We start from the raw sequence: 17,435 nt of genomic DNA on the forward strand, positions 1-17,435 counted from the left end.
GTGAGACAGCCCCGCCCCTTCTAGACCTTTTGGGAGAGGTAATTTGGAGTCTAAGTTCAATATCCTGGATCCCAGACGTTTTTGTGCCTGGTAAGGCGCCGCGAAAGGAAGTAGGTACCATCTACTGTGAGGTATCTTGCCGAGAAGTTTTATCTAAAATCTGGGGGGACTTCCCTGGCGGTCTGGTGGGTCTGACTCCGAGCTTCCAATGTAGTGGGCGGGGTTCGATCCCTGGTAGATTACGCTTGCCCCAAGGGGCGGCCCCCCCAAAAAATTGGGAGGGGGGAATAGCACTCTCCAACAACCCCCCACCCCACCCCACCTCACCCCCGAAAAAAAGAAAAAAAAAGTCCCAAATTTTTAGAGAAAAAATGTAGAAAGTATTAGTCGTTCAGTCGTGTCTCTTTGCGACCCATGAACTGTAGCCCAGCAGGCTCCTCTGTCCAGGCAAGAATATTGCAGTGGGTTGCCATTTCCTTCTCCAGGGGATCTTCCTGACCCAAGGATCAAAGCCGGGTCTCCTGCGTTGCAGGCATATTCTTTATCATCTGAGCCACCAGGGAAGCCCACATTTTTGAGACACATTGAAATGCCTATACTGTAGATGAAATGATATATCTGGGGTTTGGTACGTGATGGGAGGGGTCGTAGATGAAATAAAATGGGCCCTGGGTTGATAATTGTTCGAGTTTGGTGTCAGGCACCGGGTGGTCTGTTATGCTATTTGACTTTTGTATGTTTGAGTTTTTCCGTAATAAAAAATTTTTAATGCCTGTGGCCCACTCAGGGGAATTTGAAAAACACAGTGCTGAGTGAAAGAAGTTAGATACAAAAGGCCACATTCTGGAAAAGGTAGACTTTGTAGTCAAATTGATGCTTGCCAGAGTTTGGGTTTAGGGGGCAGAGATTGACCACAAAAGGGTGCCAGAACTTGGGGTGATGAAAATGCTATAGATCTCACTTGTGTATAGCTACATGACTGGATAGAACTGTCAGAACTGCACACCAAAGGAAGATGAATTTTACTATATGTAAGTTACACCTCAGTAAATTGGACTTAAAAAAAGCATGTTGCAGAAGTACTATTTCAGGCTTTGTACCATGGTGTGTAAAAAAAATAAAAATAAAAAAGACACAGGTGCCTCCTTATGTTCGACTCCAGCCCCAGCGAGGACTTGGAGGTGAAACCTGTTTACTCCTGGTTTATTACTGCCAATCTGATGGCTTTACAGGTGCTGTGCAGTCCAATCTTGCTGTTCTCGCCACGTCTAGCCAAAAAGGCTGGATGACTTGGTAGATGCTTATTTTAGCTAAATGTTTCCCAGGATACATTTCTAAATTACTGCAGTAAGAAACAAACTTCAAAATTCTTGGGGATTTCTCTAGTGGTCCAGTGGTTAAGACTCTGTGCTTCCACTGCAGGAGGCACGGGTTCAATACTTTGTCAGGGAACTAAGATCCCAAATGCCCCTCCAAAAAAAATTTTTTTAAGTCTTCTTATTCTTGGTAACATAGCAAGATCTCCTCCAGCAAAAGGCCACATTCTGGGAAAGGTAAACTTTTTGTAATCAGATTGATGGTTGCCAAAGTTACTGAGCTCTCTCCAATGTCATCTGATTATATCCTAACACTACCTATTACAGCCTCTCCATCAACGTGTGATCACAGCATGAAGGCTTATTACTTAAGAAGAATTTTCAATATGTGAATTACTACTGCATTCCAGAATTCCGGAAGCAATTTAAAAGCAATTTTGACACTGGCATTATCGTGAAGTCCTTGGGACGAGTGCTTGCATGTGTGAGACTTGGAAGTGTTTGACTTAATTCATGATTTTGTAGGGTTTGGGCCTCCTGACAAACTCACAGAAATCATCAAATGGTGATATGATGATACAGTTGGTATTTGAGGAAATACAGAATGAAGATGTTGAACACTGCTTCAGTCTCACCCAAAGAAAGAGCTGTTTGTGATGGTTAATTTTACATGTCAACTTAACCAGGCTAAAGAATGCCCAGATAGCTGGTAAAAACATTTTTTCTCTGATTGTCTGAGGGGGCTTCAGAAGAGAATAGCACTTGAATTGGTAGACTGAATAAAGATCTGCCCTCTATAATGTGAGTGGGCATCCTCCAATCTACTGAGAGCTCAAAGAGAACAAAAAGATGGAGAAAAGATGAATTTTCTCTCCTTCTTGAGCCAGGACAACCGTCTTCTTCTGCCCTTGCACATCAGAGCTCCTGGCTCTCAAGCGTTCAGACTCTGGACCTTTAACATCAGTGGCCTCTTAGTTTTCATGCCTTCAGGCTCAAACTGAATTATGCCCCTAGCTTTCCTGAGTCTCCAGCTTGTAGACAGCATATTGTGGGATTTCTCAGCCTCCATAATCGTTTAAGTCTCCTCCCATAAAAAATCTCATTCCCCTATATAGAGACATACAGACATATCCTATTGGTTCTGCTCCTCTGGAGAACTCATATACTATTCAAGACTCGCAACAACTGGCAGCCATAGAGTAAGTGGAAGCTGTAAGTAATGACAGTGGCAGTGATGAGCGAAACAAAGTAGGGGCAAGAGACATGTGGCCAATTGGTGTTTTCCAGGTCCCCTTCCTCCTGACATGAGACTTGGCAGCTGGCCTAGAAGAACTCAGGGGTCTCACTGCTACAAGATCCTTTGTGTGAAACCAAGTCAGCCTGAGACAGTCTGCCACCAGCATTTTCCTCTCTGCAAGTTTTTTGTGTGTGCTTGCTCTTTTGTAATAGAGGAAGTGCCTCTGCTGGAAATATAGCTCACTTTCATCAGCTGTATTAAGAAAGGAGGTGGGTCAGCAGGGGTTTCAACAGAGCTTGAGTGTTGAAGAGCCTCTATCAGTTCTGCAAAAGTGGGGAGAGAAGTGGATATTCACTCTGGGAATAAAAAAAGAGTTTCAGTTCACCAATAGGAAGATGAGAAGTGCTGACAATTTCTATTATTTATTTTAGGTGGACATTTGCACCTATATGGTCACTCTCTACAATCAGGGTATTCCTTCCTTTCATGGGTACAGTTTGTCTTCTCTTTATAAGAACAAAAAAATACAAGTCCTGACTTTTCCCTGTTTCAAGGAAGGAATACGACCAAGCCAGAGGACATCTCAAATGCAGCCAGCCCAGAAGATGGGGTGAAGGTCACTCTGATGACAGGCTCAAGGGCAGCAGGGCCTTATGAGGGGCAGTCATTTTCCTGTTTCAGATCATTGTGTCATGGTCTAGGGTGTAGGTCTGGAAAGTTCAGCCTCTAGCCTGCCCATTGGTTCTGCTCTTTTTTTAAATCTTATTTACTTATTTTTGGCTTATTTATTTTGGGCTTCCCTTGTGGCTCAGCTGGTGAAGAATCTGCCTGCAATGCAGGCACCTGGGTTCAATCCCTGGGTTGGAAAGATCCCCTGCAGAAGGGAAAAAGGCTACCCACTCCAGTGTTCTGGTTTGGAGAATTTGGACTGTATAGTCCATGGGGTCGCAGAGTGGGATGTGACTGAGCCACTTGCACTTTACTTCATTTTTGGCTCTGCTGGATCTTCATTGCCACTCCAAGTCTTTCTCTAGTTGCAGTGAGCAGGGGCTACTCTTTAGTGATGCACGGGCTTCTTTTTGAGGTGGTTTCTGCTGTTGTGGGGCAAAGACTCTAGGGCGCTCAGGCTCAGTAATTGTGGCTCCTGGGCTCTAGAGTTTAGGCTCAGTAGTTGTGGTGCATGGGCTTAGTCACCCCGTGGCATGTGGAATCTTCCTGGACCAGGGGTTGAACCTGTGTCCCCTGCATTGGCAGGCAGCTTTTTAACCACTGGACCACATGGAAAGTCCCATCAATTCTTTAAATGAAATTCTTTTTCAACTAAGTTGGCCAGAAGTATCATTTAATATCTTGAATAGAAGTACCTTAAATAGAAAATAGAAGAGCAGTTTGTTCAAAATTCCTTTTTTTCAATGTCTACCTTATAAAAGCAAAGAATTACCTGAGCACCTGGCCAGGAGTTAGCAGTCACTCTTGGATCTGGGCCAGGAATGCACCCAAAAGAGACAAAATCTCACTGTGGTTTTAAAAACCGTTCTGCAAACGGAAGGATACAGTCCCTCCAAAGCCACAGGGGTGAGCAGTGTAAGAAGACGGAGAAGACATCCGACTGCAGAGGCCAAGCTGCCCTCAAGACATGGACAGTGCCCCGCTCCACTCACTCTCTTCTCAAGGGACCATCTTCCAGTGTGGATCTGCTCACCAATTACAGTCAAGCCTCAGTCAAGGCAACCACTCTTCCTACTGGGCACCTTGACTTCTGCAGAGAGCCCATCCCACAACAAAGAGGCTAAGCCCATGATCTCCTTTGTGGCATCTTTATTTTTCTTCCTGGTACACGAACAATAAACATAGATCAGAAACATCAGCTGTACTGAAACACTTCAGCCAACTGTAGAACAGAGGTGTAGACACTGAGAGGGCAAGGGTGGCAATTCCAGACCAGCTTCCCCCCAAAGGGCTCGTGGCCCAAGCCCAAAACCAGAGGGTGCTCTGGGCAGGACCGTGCAGTGCAGACTCTGGGCAGGCAGACAAGAAGGACCAGTCACAACAGGGACTGCTGCTGGGCACGAGTTTATTAGCTTCTGGCCTCGCGCTCCTGCTTGATGAAGTTGATCAGCCCATTGGTGGAAGAATCGTGAGAAGTCACTGGGCTGCTGCCGTCAAGCTCAGGTTCAATTTTCTTAGCCAGCTGCTTTCCCAGCTCCACTCTGCCAGGGAGAGGAGAAAGAAGGGTATGAGGAGGGTTCCAGCATTACTAGTAAAATCCACAAGCCAACTCACCTTGGGTAGGCATTCCCTACCCTCCCCTCGAGCCAGCAACTCACCCCCACTGGTCAAAGCTGTTGATGTCCCAGATGATGCCCTGAACGAAGATCTTGTGCTCATACATGGCTGTGGAGGGGGTACATGTGGAGGGAAGCATGTTAGGGTTCTCCCCGCCCACTCAGACCTACCCCAAGCTGAGACCTTCCCCGCTTACTCACCAATCAAGGCTCCAAGAATGAATGGCGTGAGTTTGGTGAACACTATAGAGTTGGTCGGGCGATTTCCTTCAAAGACCTTCAGAAAATACCCAGGAATGTCCCCCAGTTAGTCGTGGTCCCCAGCTCTTCAGAAGGGAAGCACCCCCTGCCCAAGGCTGGGGTGGGCAGGTCCATGAGAACAACCCCCACCTACTGTGCAGGACACAGCAGTGCTCCCCGAGCCCCCGGCCACAGCCACACAACTTTATCCTTCCGACTCCAGGATGCCACCCCAAAGCCCACTCCAAGAGAAGCACTGACCTTGTGGGGCAACAGCTTCTCCAAGTCCTCTGGACTCCTTCCAGCAGCCTGTAGCTCCTTCCGGGCCTCCTCTGTCGACTTCCCCCTCATCAGGGCCTCAGTCTGAGCCAAGAAGTTGGCCAGGAGGATCTGGAGAGAGAGACATCAAGTACCATCGTGAAGCACTGTGTGAGCTTCAGGCAGACAGATAAGACTGCCTGGCACTGCCCAGTCGGGGTCAGTCTCAACAGTTGGGGCCAGCCTGATTGCCCCCGACTCTAGAGCTTATTTGGACCAAGTGGGACAACAGAGCACATCCAAGGACACCAGAAACCAGGTAACGACAATAAGTACCCTTCAAGGACTATGTACTACTTGCTGAGGGCCCTTTTAAGAACTTTACCAATATCTATCTTTTAAGACGGTGAGAGGCAGAGGCATCATCTCTCTTTTCTAGCTGAGCCTCAGTTTCTTCAAGTCAACAGCACTGAATCCCAGACAGAGGGACAGAGGGGAATTCATCAGAATTCAAACCCAGGACACTGAGTCCAAAGCTTGTGCCCACAGTAACCTGTGCTACTCTGCACACCCGAGATAAGGCAGGAGTAGTCCTCTTCAAGGACTCTTGTCAGGTCCAGAGTCGGGTGGTTGCTGCTGTGGCAGACAAGATCTTGAATCCCTGATCTTTGCCCCCTGCTGTTAATGCCTGTGTGCACAGCATGGCAAAAGGGATTTAGTAGAGGGATTTGGAGCTAAGGTTACAGACCTTAAGATAAGGAGAATATCTGGGTGGGCCCAATGTAATCACATGGCCCTTAAAAATAACAGAAGGGGAAGGCAAGTGAGTCATCCAGAGACATGCAGCTGAAGAAGAGGCAGGACAGAATTGAAGCATCAGACGGACTAAGCCCACCCTTGCTGGTTCTGAGACCAAGAGCCAAGAGGGTTTCTAGAAGTTGAGCATGGCTCCCAGCTGTCAGCAAAGAAACCGGACCTTGGTCCTACAACCACAGGGAAATGGTAAAACTCAACATTACAAAAACAAAGATCATGGCATCTGGTCCCATCACTTCATGGCAAATAGATAGAGAAACCATGGAAACAGTGAGAGATTTTATTTTGGGGGGCTCCAAAATCACTGTAGATGGTGACTGCAGTCATGAAATTAAAAAGACGCTTGCTCCTTGGAAGATGACCAACCTAGAGAGCATATTAAAAAGCAGAGACGTTATTTTGTCGACAAAGGTCCGTCTAGTCAAAGCTATGGTTTTTGCAGTAGTCACGTATGGATGTGAGTTGGACCATAAAGAAAGCTGAGCACTGAAGAACTGATGCTTTTGAACTGTGGTGTTAGAGAAAACTCTTGAGAGTCCCTTGGACTGCAAGGAGATCAAACCAGTCAATCTTAAAGGAAATAAGTCCTGAATATTCATTGGAAGGACTGATGCTGAAGCTGAAACTCCTATACTTTGGTGACCTGATGCGAAGAACTGACTTCTTGGAAAAGACCCTGATGCTGGGAAAGATTGAATGTAGGAGAAGGGGATGACAGAGGATGAGATGGTTGGATGGCATCACCGACTTGATGGACGTAAGTTTGAGCAAGCTCCGGAAGCTGTTGAGGGACAAGGAAGCCTGGGGTGCTACAGTCCATGGGGTCACAAAGAATCGGACACGACTGAGCGAATGAACTGATAGGGAAATGGATTCTTCCAATAATCTGAATGAATGAGGAAGGCTGCCCCCCAGAGCCTCCAAAAAGGAACACAGTCCTGCGGACACCCTGACTTCAGCCTGAGACCCTGAACAGAGACCCAGCAAGCATGATGGCCTGGGGCCCAAAGAAACCAAGACAATCAATGAGTGTTGTTTTTAAGCCACTAAGCTTGTGGTGACAGGAACAGAAAACTAGTCACTGCTGACTAATGCATCAGTCTTAAGAGGTCTGGGTGTGATGTGATGTGAATCTAAGACAGCTGAAGAGGGTCGGGAAGAGTGTTTTTACCTTGTGATGCAAACCGTTCCTTATGGGGTGCTGGCTCTGGACTGGGATGAGGAAGTCGCAGGGTATCATCTTGGTACCTGTGAAGGGCACAGCAGTCACTCAGGTACCTACTCCCGCCATGGGAGTCACCCATATGGTCTCCAGGGGAACCCTCATCTGATGGAGGGGGCTCCTGCCGGCAGGCCCTCCCCATCCCCAGTAGCACTCCTGCACAGGCCAGATGGGCCCTACCTTGGTGGATGAGCTGGTAGAAGGCGTGCTGGCCATTGGTCCCTGGCTCCCCCCACACAATGGGGCCCGTCTGGTGGTTCACACGGGTGCCGGACTTGGTGATGTACTTCCCATTGGACTCCATGTCACCCTGGAACAGGGCCAGAAAGCCAGCCCTCAATCTGCAAGTCTTGCTCTTCACACACCATCCCCAAAACCTGCCTGGGACGCACCAGACGTGCCTGCCCTGCCCCGTGAGATATCCACAGGCATGATCCTTTTATGTCCTCACCTGGGAAGGCAGAGGTCACAAGCTTTTTGCCTTTGACCCATGACCAGAAGAAGGTAGGAATGGAGGTCCAGGGAGGACCCATGACCAGGGGAAGGCAGGTATGGCAGTACAGGGAGGACCTTCCTAAGAGCAGAAACTGGTCACAAAGTCTTTAAGTGGTATCTTAAGGCAGGCTGGGGTCCAGGCTGTACTGCATTTGAGCCAAGCCAGAACCTAACCAGCCAGGATGCCATGACAGCCAGTCATGCCCCTCCCATGGTAGCCCAACCTGACTGACATGGATCCTGGTTTCAGAGATTCACCATGAGAGGGGGAGCACAGGTGGGCCTTGGACATGCCTGAGGCTAACAGGGGGAAAGGCTGTAGGAGGAGAAGTAACCTGGGCTCAGGGGGCCCCTGACCTAAGGCCTGGCCTGGCAGCTAGTACCTGCTGGAAGTAGGCAGCAAAGCGGTGCAGGTACTGGTCATAGGGCAGCATGGCGTGTGTCTCACACCCAAAGCAGTTGATGTACCATATGCCCAGCAGAGCCAGCAGCACGGGGGCATTCTTCTCCAGCGGCGTTGTGCGGAAGTGCTGGTCCTGCAAGGAGACCAGGGTGGGCGGGGGCTGAGCAGCTGCCGAGGGGGAAGGAGTTGCACCAACCAAATGTCTCTGGCCGGCGCCTGCTAGAGAACTCGGGCCTCAGCACTTACCATCCAGTGAGCCCCTGAGAGCAGCTGCTCGAAGTTGTCAAATCCTGCGACACAAAAGCAGCGTCAACAGAAATGGTCGTGCCCTGTGCCTCCAGGCCATGGACACAGCTTCTTCTAGAACTAGCGGAAGGCTAGAGGGGGAGCCAGAAGCAACAGGATCTGGGAGGACGAGGGCCTGTGGAAAGCCTCTCTAATCAGAGTCAGTCCTGAGCTCAAAGGCAGCTGTAACTCCACCTGGCATGGGGAATGAGCCGGACCACAGTTGTGAGGGGCAGGGAGAAAGGCCAACCTGCAAATCCCAAGGGTCATTTGGCTTTTCCCATCTGACCTGGGAGAAAGGGTCCCATCAAGGGCAGAGGGCCAGAGGCCTGTGGGAACAGGAGGGCATCTGGGGACATGAGCCCCCACCCCTACCTCAGACTGCAGCAGTGTCTCCGGAGACAGAGACATAAAACACACACACTCACCCACATGCAGGGCAATGGAGAGTCCAATGGCTGACCACAGCGAGTAGCGGCCTCCCACCCACTAGAAGAGACAGGAAAAGGCGCTGAGGAAGGGTTGGCGCACCCCGCCCCCCCTCCCTCCTGCCAGGAAACTTGTCCCCGGGAGCCATGCTCTTCTATAGGTGCAGCTCCGAGGGCCTGGCCCAACCCACCTCTGAGAAGCAACAGCAAGCCAGGTGCTGGCAGTTGTTGGGCTGACCAACAGCACTAACTACACATGGACTGACCAGAGCCACAGACTCGACCAAAGACCTTACTGTGGCTGGTCCGGCCTCCCCAGACACCAACAGACCTGAGCAAGGTTTGGCCTCCTCAGACACCGACAGACCTGGGCCTCATTCCTGCACCAGGTCCGGCCGGCCTCCCCAGACACCGACAGACCTGGGCCTCATACATGAACCAGCTCTAGCCTCCTCAGACACCGACAGACCCGGGCCACATACCTGAGCAAGGTTTGGCCTCCTCAGACACCGACAGACCCGGGCCTCATACCTGAGCAAGGTCTGGCCTCCCCAGACACTGACAGACCCGGGCCTCATACCTGAACCAGGTCTGGCCAGCCTCCCCAGACACCGACAGACCTTGGTGTCATACCTGAACCAGCTCCAGTCTCCTCAGACACAGACAGACCTGGGCCTCATACCTGCACCAGGTCCAGCCTCACCAGACACTGACAGACCAGGGCCTCATACCTGCACAGGTCTGGCCTCCTCAGATACCAACAGACCCAGACCTCATACCTGCACCAGGTCCGGCCTCACCAGACAAACAGATCCAGGCCTCCATACCTGCACCAGGTCCGGCCTCACCAGACACTGACAGACCCGGGCCTCATACCTGCACCAGGTCTGGCCTTACCAGACACCGACAGACCCAGGGCCTCATAGTTGAGCCAGGTCCGGCCTCCTCAGACACCAACAAATCCAGTGCCGAGCCCACCTCCTTGGACACTGACAAATCAAAATCCCATACCTCCTGGTCATGCCTCCTAGGACATCAACAGAGCCAGTGTGTCCAGGCTGTGTCCAGCCTCTGTAAACACTAACAGACCCAGCACCTTCTACCTGTGCCCATGCTTCCCTGGACAACGAAAAACCCAGCACCTCCTACCTGATTGTGGCCCCTGCTCCTCAGACCCAATGCCTCATACCTGGGTCTGGCCTTGCCTCTTCTGAAAATGAGAGATCCAGTGCCTTATACCTGAGCCCATCCCCGACTCCTCAGGCTGTACTGCCAGACACAGCTCCTCCTACCTGTGCCAGCCCTGCTTCCTGGGACACTGACAGGTCCAGTAGCTCATACCTGGGCTTGACCAATCTTCAGCCTCAGCCCAAGACACACTGAGACCTACCGTTCACACTGTGCCCTCCCATGCCACACTGCAGATTCCATTTTGTATCATCGGAATCCTCAGAGCTCCAATCACATCTTCCTAACAACTATTTATGGAGTACCCACCAAGTTCCTAGCACAGGCAATGCCAACAATCCGTGGGGGTGAAAGATATAAATCAATCATGCCAATAAATGTGAAAATGAGATAAAAGTGCTTAGAAGACAGGAATACAATACTGAAACCAATAATTAAAGGACTCTGAAGGTGCTTCAGCCTGGATGTGAAGAATGGGCAAGTATTCCTCAGGGAAGCAGAGAAAGGATGATTCCAGGAGCCAGAACAGCATATGCAAAGCTTCTGTAGCAAGAACAGTTTTTCTCAACAGTGAGAGAATTAAGCCCCACAGAAAATGTTTTGAATGACTTAGTTTCTCCATACTCCCAAGGTTGGTCCAAGGCTAGCATCCTTCCAGATGCAAAAGAGAGATGCCAATTCATTATATCCAATGGCTGCCTTGGGGCATTAGGATTTAATTCTCTCCTGAAAGCCCACTGAGAAAGGCTGGGCAGGAAAACGGGTAGCACGATTCTGAAGATGAAGGAAGGAGTGATGAACTGGTGGGCAGAAGCTGAGAGGCAAGGATGGAGAACCAAGAAGTCTGTAGGTGAGGTGAGAATGGAAGCAGGAAACCACACAGAGCCCCAGTGGTCGTCCAAAGAATGATGTTACCCTGGATGGGGGTGGCAGGGATGCATAACACTGATTCAAGACATTCAATTAAACAGGATGAATTGGATGAGAGGATCAAGAGTGAAGAGGATCAGACGTTTCTGGCTTGGGTAATAAAGATGAATATGATGGGGTTCTTTACCTAGAAAGGGTCTGGGTCTGGGGGAACCTGACCTGACAGTCACAGTCCCACACACACCATGTCTGACACAGGCTCTCAGATCTCACCCAATAGACTCAAATCCAGAAGCTGGACTGAGTAGATGGCCAGGGCTCAGACTAACAGATGCCAGGCTGCTGACTGTGGCTGAGGGCAGGGTCTCAGGCTTGACTTTTGTTTTGGGAGAGCCCAGCAAAGCCAGTATCTGATTTGAGCCTCTGAAACCTCAAGCTGCCGGCACAGGTCGCTAGACCTCACCTTTACCTGCAGTGAGTTCAGAACACACCTTAAAGAGCACTCAGTCAGTTCTAAGTTCTGAGCCTCACTAGCCTCAGACCTCACCTTCTCCAACCAGGTATAATCCAATCTTTCCATACTTGGTTAGTTCAGACCCTGCCAACCAGACGCCAATGCGACAAGCTACACCCTGGACTGGTTACAGATCCCCTGGCCTCCGCAAAACTGCCCATCACACTGGACCAGGGTGCTAAGGACAGGTGGCTGATGTGGCTCAGCATATTCTACCTCTCCTACCTGAACCCAAGGGCTCCACAGACCTCCCCAGGCAGACCTAGGTATACATACCTACGATCACTCTGGCTTTCCCTCGATGACAGTCCACGCTACCCACTTAAGTGTCCTGATAGATCCTACCATTGAGGGTCCCACTTGTGTCTGAGCCGCCTTACCAATCACACCAATTATGTATTTCTGGGCTAGATCTTGCCCCACTCATTTCATCTAACAAGTCCAGGGATGCCAACTTGTACCTGAACCCTGGGGGCAAAAGCCCACTTAAGATCATGTTTATATACCTCTGCCCATGCGATCCTGATCCACGGACTCACTGACAAAGCCAGGTCCACGTAGAAACCCTGGTCAATGATGCAATGGCTTTACCTGTGAGGTTAACTCTGCCTATCTATGTCTGACTCCAGTACCTCATACCACAGGGTTATGCACCTGTCAGAGACAGGCTCCAGATAGCTCAGCTCATGAACCAGGCTTCACATACCTGTCTGTGCCTAACCTTGACCCCTTACATCTCAACCAGCAGACCCAGGCCACCTCCCTGAGCCCAACTCCAGACTCCTCACAACTTCCCAAGGGATCCAGTTCTCTCTTCCTGGGCCTGATCTCAGCTCCCAGGTCTGTATCTGAGTCAGCTTTTCACATCTCGCCAAGAGATCCAATGCTGTATCAGTCCCTGCTTAACCTGGGCATCAAAACCTCAGCAGGGAGTCTCAGACTTCATCAGATGCAAACATCTCTGCATATCTGTGCTCAGCAGGCCCCACCTAAGAGCTGTGGTTTTACCTAATTGTGATTAACCCCAGGCCTAACCTCTATGACTTGGGTCAGAATCATGCTCCAAGGATTTCACCTGCAAGACCCAAGCAAACATATGTCTGGCCCCAAAGTCCTTGCTTGAGAGAGTCACCTCCACTTACTCATGTCCAACTAAGACCCCCAGATCACCTATGACCCCAGAGTTCCACCTACCCGCAGAAGACCCCAATGCCTGACCAGAAGTTACTCTACCAATCCAGGCTTAACCCTGGTCCTCCAGCCATCACCAAAAGACCAGGGGTATATCCTCTGCCTGAATCCAACATTTGATAAAGTCACATCTACCTATCTGTGTTCAAGCCTGATCCTACCACTGAGGGTCCCACCTGTGTCTGAGTCACCTTCTCAGGCCTTACCAGTCACACCAATTATATATTTCTGGGCTAGATCTTGCCCCAGTCATTTCATCTAACGAGTCCAGGGATGCCAACTTGTACCTGAACCCAAGGGGGCAAAAACCCACCCAAGATCATGTTTATATGCCTCTGCCCATGGGACCCTGATCCTTAGGCCTTCTCAAGACTACACTTGGCAGACCAGCTTTGGCTTCCTGCCTCTGACCTGGGCTCCTCAGAACACACTTGCAGGGCCAGCTCTGCCTACCTGTGCATGACCCTGGATCCTCGGATCATACCTAGTGGACCAGCTCTGCATACAGGTACACGATCCTAGATCATCAGACCATATCTAGGGGACCAGTTCTGCCTACACGTACACGACCCTGGCTTCATGCTCAGTACCTAATGGACCAGCTCTGCCTACCTGGGCTTGACCCTGAATCCTTGGACCATTCATGACCAGACAGCTCTGCCTACCTGTACATAACCCTGGACCTTCAGACTGTACCTGACAGACCAACTTTACCCACCTGGATATGACCCTGGCTCCTTGTGCTGTGCCTCGTGAACCAGTTCTGCTTACCTGGGTTTAACTCTGAGTCCTCAGGTCATACCGACAATTCTGCCTACCTGAATGTGACCCTGTCTCCTCAGACCACCTCAGCCTACATGTACGTTACCCTGGATCCAGTCTATACCTGGCAGATGAGCTCTGCCTACCTGTACTTGACCCTGGGTCCGCAGATTGCACTTGGTAGACCAGTTCGGCTTACCTGTACTTGACCCTGGTTCATCAGACCACATCTTATGGACCAGCTCTGCCTACCTGTACATAATCCTGAGTCTGCACCTAGTGGGCCACCTCTACCTACCTGTACTTGATCCTGGCTCCTTTTGCCATACCTACCAAGCCAGATTTGCCTACCTGCCTCTGACCCAGCCTCCTCAGAACATACTTGCTGGGCCAGCTCTGCCTACCTGTACATGACCCTGGATTGTCAGACCATATCTAGGGCACCAGGATGTACATGACCCTGGTTTCAGGTGCTAGACCTAATGGACCAGTTCTGCCTACCTGGATACAACCTGGACCTTCAGATCATATCTGACAGACCAGCTCTCCCTACCTGGACTTGACCCTGACTCCTCAGACCATACATTATGAACCAGTTCTACCCACCTGTACATGATCCTGGCTCCTTGTGCTACGAAGCAGACCAGCTCTGCTTACCTGGGCTTAACCCTGGATCCTCAGACCATACCTAGCAGACCAGTTCTACCCACCTGACCATGACCCTGGCTCCTCGGACCACATCTTATAGACCAGCTTTGCCTACCTGGACGTGACCCTGGGTTCTGAGGCTGCACCAAGCGGGCCAGCTCTACCTACCTGTACTTGACCCTGGCTCCTTGTGCAAACCAGCTCAGCTTACCTGTGAGTGACTATCTCCTCAGATCTTACCTAGTGGATTAGCTCTGCATACCTGTGCTTGATTCTGGGTCCTCAGACTATACCAAGTGGAACAGTTCTGCCTACCTGTACAATGACACCAGCTTCTTATGCTGTACCTAGCAGACCAGCTTTGCCTACCTGCCTCTGACCCAGGCTCCTCAGACCATGCCTAACCAGACACCTCTGCCTACCTGTACACAACCCCAGACGTTCGGACCATACCTGACAGGCCAGTTCTGCCTACCTGTACATGACCCTGAGTCCTTGTGCTGTACCTGGTGGACCAGCTCTGCTTACCTGTACACTTGACCCTGGCTCCTTATGATACACTGTGTGGGCCAACTCTGCCTACTTGTGCTGGAGTCCTCAGACCATATCTAGCGGTCAGTTCTGCCTACCTGTACATGACCCTGGATCCTCAGACTGCACTTGGCGGACCAGCTCTGCCTACCTGTGCTTGACCCTGGACCCTCAGACCGTACCAGACAGACCAGGCTCTGCCTACCAGTATGTCCCAGGTTCCTCAGGCTGCACCAAATGGGCCGCCTCTACCTACGCCTCTACCTACCTGTTCTCAACCCTAGCTCCTTATGCTGTACCTGTGCTCACTCTTACCTGTGCTTGACTCTTAATCCTTGGACTATACTTAGTGGACGAGTTCTGCCTACCTGTGCTTGACCCTGGATCACTGGACTGTATCTAACCATACCCTACCTGCCTACTTGTTCACGATCCTGGACCTTCAGACCATACCTAGACCACCACATCTACCCACCTGTTCTTGACCCTGGCTCCTTGTGCAAACCAACTCCGCTTACCTGTGCACGACTCTTATCTCCTCAGACCTTCTGCCTACCTGTGCTTGATTCCAGGTTCTGAGACCATATCCAACAAACAGTTCTGCCTACCTGTACATGACCCTGGCTTCTTACGCTGCACCTAGCATAGGCTTCACCTACCTGTGCTTGACTTCAGTTCCCAAACCATACTGAGCAGATAGCTCTGCCTACATGCACATGACCCTGGGTCCTCAGACCATACATTACGGACCAGCTCTGCCTACCTGTAGTTGACCCCGAGTCCTCAGATCATACCCAATGAACCAGCTCTGCCTACCTGTAGTTGACCCTGGCTCCTTGTACTGTACCTAGCAGACCAGCTCTACTTACCTGTGCTCAACTCCGAGTCCTCAGACCATACCCAACAGAACAGTTCTGCCTACCTGTACATTCCGCTGGACCCTCAGTCCGGATCTGGCAGACTAGCCTGGCCTACCTGTGTATCACCCTGGATCCTCAGACCACGCCCGGCAGACCAATTCTGTCTACTTGTTAATGACTCGGGCACCTTACACACTGTACCTGGTGGACCAGCTCTGCTTAGCTGTGCTTGACTCTGGTTCTTCTTGACATGTGACCAGTCAGTTCTACCTACCTGGTTCCTGAGCCTGCCTCGCCTCTGCCTACCTGTGCATGACCTTGGGTCTTTCAACTGCACATGGTGAGCCACCTCTGGCTATCTGTGCTTGTTCCTGGCTCCTGAGGCTGCCCCTGGCAGGCTAGCTCTGCCCCAGTTCAGCTCGTCAGAGGTCATCTAAGACATTTGGTTCTTCTTTCCTGGACTTACCTGTGACTTTTGAGATTTCATTGGACAGACCCAGTTTCCTGAACTTGTTCCACAGACTTGACCTGACAAACTCTCTTCTTCTCACCTGTGCTTAACTCACCCTGAGAGACCCAAGAATAAAATCTGTCCCCTATGCAGACTCCACACATCTTACCTGAGAAACTCAATTCCACATACCTGCACCTGGGCACAACTCATCATCATAAAACATCTGCTGAGAAGCAGTTCTACCTACCTATCTTGACTTTACCTGGGAGATCCAGCTCTATTCAACTGGGCCCAATCCCAGCTCCTGAGATCTCACCTGAGACTCTTCCCTCTATCCACCTGTCTTCACTTTATAGTCTCAGAGATCATCTAAGAAACCCAGTTCTTTCTAGATAAGCCCAACTCTGGCTCCTCAGGCCTCACTTGACAGATCTATCTACTTGTTCCTGACTTCAACTGCGGGACAGAATTTAATGAACCCAAATGTGGCTTTTCAACCTACTTCCAGCTTGCCTCTGGCTTACAGACTTAACCTGAAAAACTCAGTTCTATCTACCTGCACTGAACCTCAGCACCTCAGATTCAGAATACAAACCAGGGACTGACCTCAACAGCTCAGACCTCACCTGTTCAGGAACCAGGAGTGTACAAACTTGTCTCTCACCTCAACTCCTCCAACCTTACCTGACATACCTGCTCTGCACATCTGAGACAGACACAGAATTCCTGAACCTTCTAGATGCAGTGCTCCATCTCTTTGCCTAACTCCAGTTTTTCCATCTTTTCCCAGGGGGCCCTGGGCCATTGCCCAGAGCATCACCAGAACTGCTCCGACAACAACTGAGGACACAGTTCTGACCTGGACCCAATTGTGGATTTCTAAGCCCCCTTGTCAGACTCAGCTCCGTCTCTAACTATCTTTGGCTTCAGTGTCCTTATCTGACCAACCCACTTCTGCCCAGATGTTGTCTAATCTCAGTTCCTCAGGTCTCCCCCAAGACACCGAGTTATATACACCTCATCTGATTCTAGCTTCTGAGACCTCAAACAGATGTGGCTTTACAGACGACCCCTAGCAGACCCCACTGTACAAACCAAACCTGAACGGACTCTTCCCAGAGACCTGACAGATTCCTGGCTGCTTGCCGTGGCCTGAGGGAAGCCGGGTAACAGTCCACTGGTGCCAAACAGGGTCTGAGTGACTTGTGCCTCTGACACTTCTAGAGACCTTTGTCTACCATGAGCCTCTCACACCACAGCTCAGTGACGCAGCTCCTCAGCAGTTCACCTGTCTGTCTTCATCTGCCCCAACTCCCCAGTCCTTACCTTTTATGAACAGGTACATTCCTACCACTCCCTCATCTGGGCACCTCAAACCCTACCCCAGCCAGACCCCAATGCCTGACACGTCCTGGGCTGGTCATGGAATCCC

At 50.6% G+C, this 17,435-nt stretch overlaps 1 protein-coding gene and 1 long non-coding RNA gene across 8 annotated transcripts in view; one reads left to right on the forward strand and one right to left on the reverse strand.

The window, feature by feature from the left end:
• The first annotated feature begins 2 nt into the window (after window positions 1-2).
• Window positions 3-4,415, forward strand: LOC145515809 (uncharacterized). Its single transcript, XR_014061020.1, has 2 exons — window positions 3-110; window positions 2,985-4,415. It is a non-coding gene; the product is annotated as an uncharacterized LOC145515809 (long non-coding RNA).
• The window catches only part of GPI (glucose-6-phosphate isomerase), a 28,141-nt gene continuing 15,062 nt past the window's right edge, over window positions 4,357-17,435 (reverse strand). For 6 of the 7 annotated variants that reach the window (XM_081517165.1, XM_081517163.1, XM_081517162.1 and 3 more), the window contains 9 exons: window positions 8,986-9,046; window positions 8,519-8,562; window positions 8,253-8,405; window positions 7,555-7,684; window positions 7,324-7,400; window positions 5,340-5,468; window positions 5,040-5,115; window positions 4,881-4,947; window positions 4,357-4,763 (listed from right to left, as the gene is read on the reverse strand). In XM_081517165.1, coding sequence (XP_081373291.1) covers window positions 4,631-4,763; window positions 4,881-4,947; window positions 5,040-5,115; window positions 5,340-5,468; window positions 7,324-7,400; window positions 7,555-7,684; window positions 8,253-8,405; window positions 8,519-8,562; window positions 8,986-9,046 — 870 coding nt within the window. In that variant the 3' untranslated portion in view covers window positions 4,357-4,630. The remainder of the gene's footprint in view (window positions 4,764-4,880; window positions 4,948-5,039; window positions 5,116-5,339; window positions 5,469-7,323; window positions 7,401-7,554; window positions 7,685-8,252; window positions 8,406-8,518; window positions 8,563-8,985; window positions 9,047-17,435) is intronic. The other variant, XM_081517164.1, reaches the window with a different exon arrangement.

Source organism: Giraffa tippelskirchi, chromosome 7, assembly GCF_054371585.1.
Source record: "Giraffa tippelskirchi isolate mGirTip1 chromosome 7, T2T-mGirTip1v1.2.pri, whole genome shotgun sequence".
NCBI lineage: Eukaryota > Metazoa > Chordata > Mammalia > Artiodactyla > Giraffidae > Giraffa > Giraffa tippelskirchi.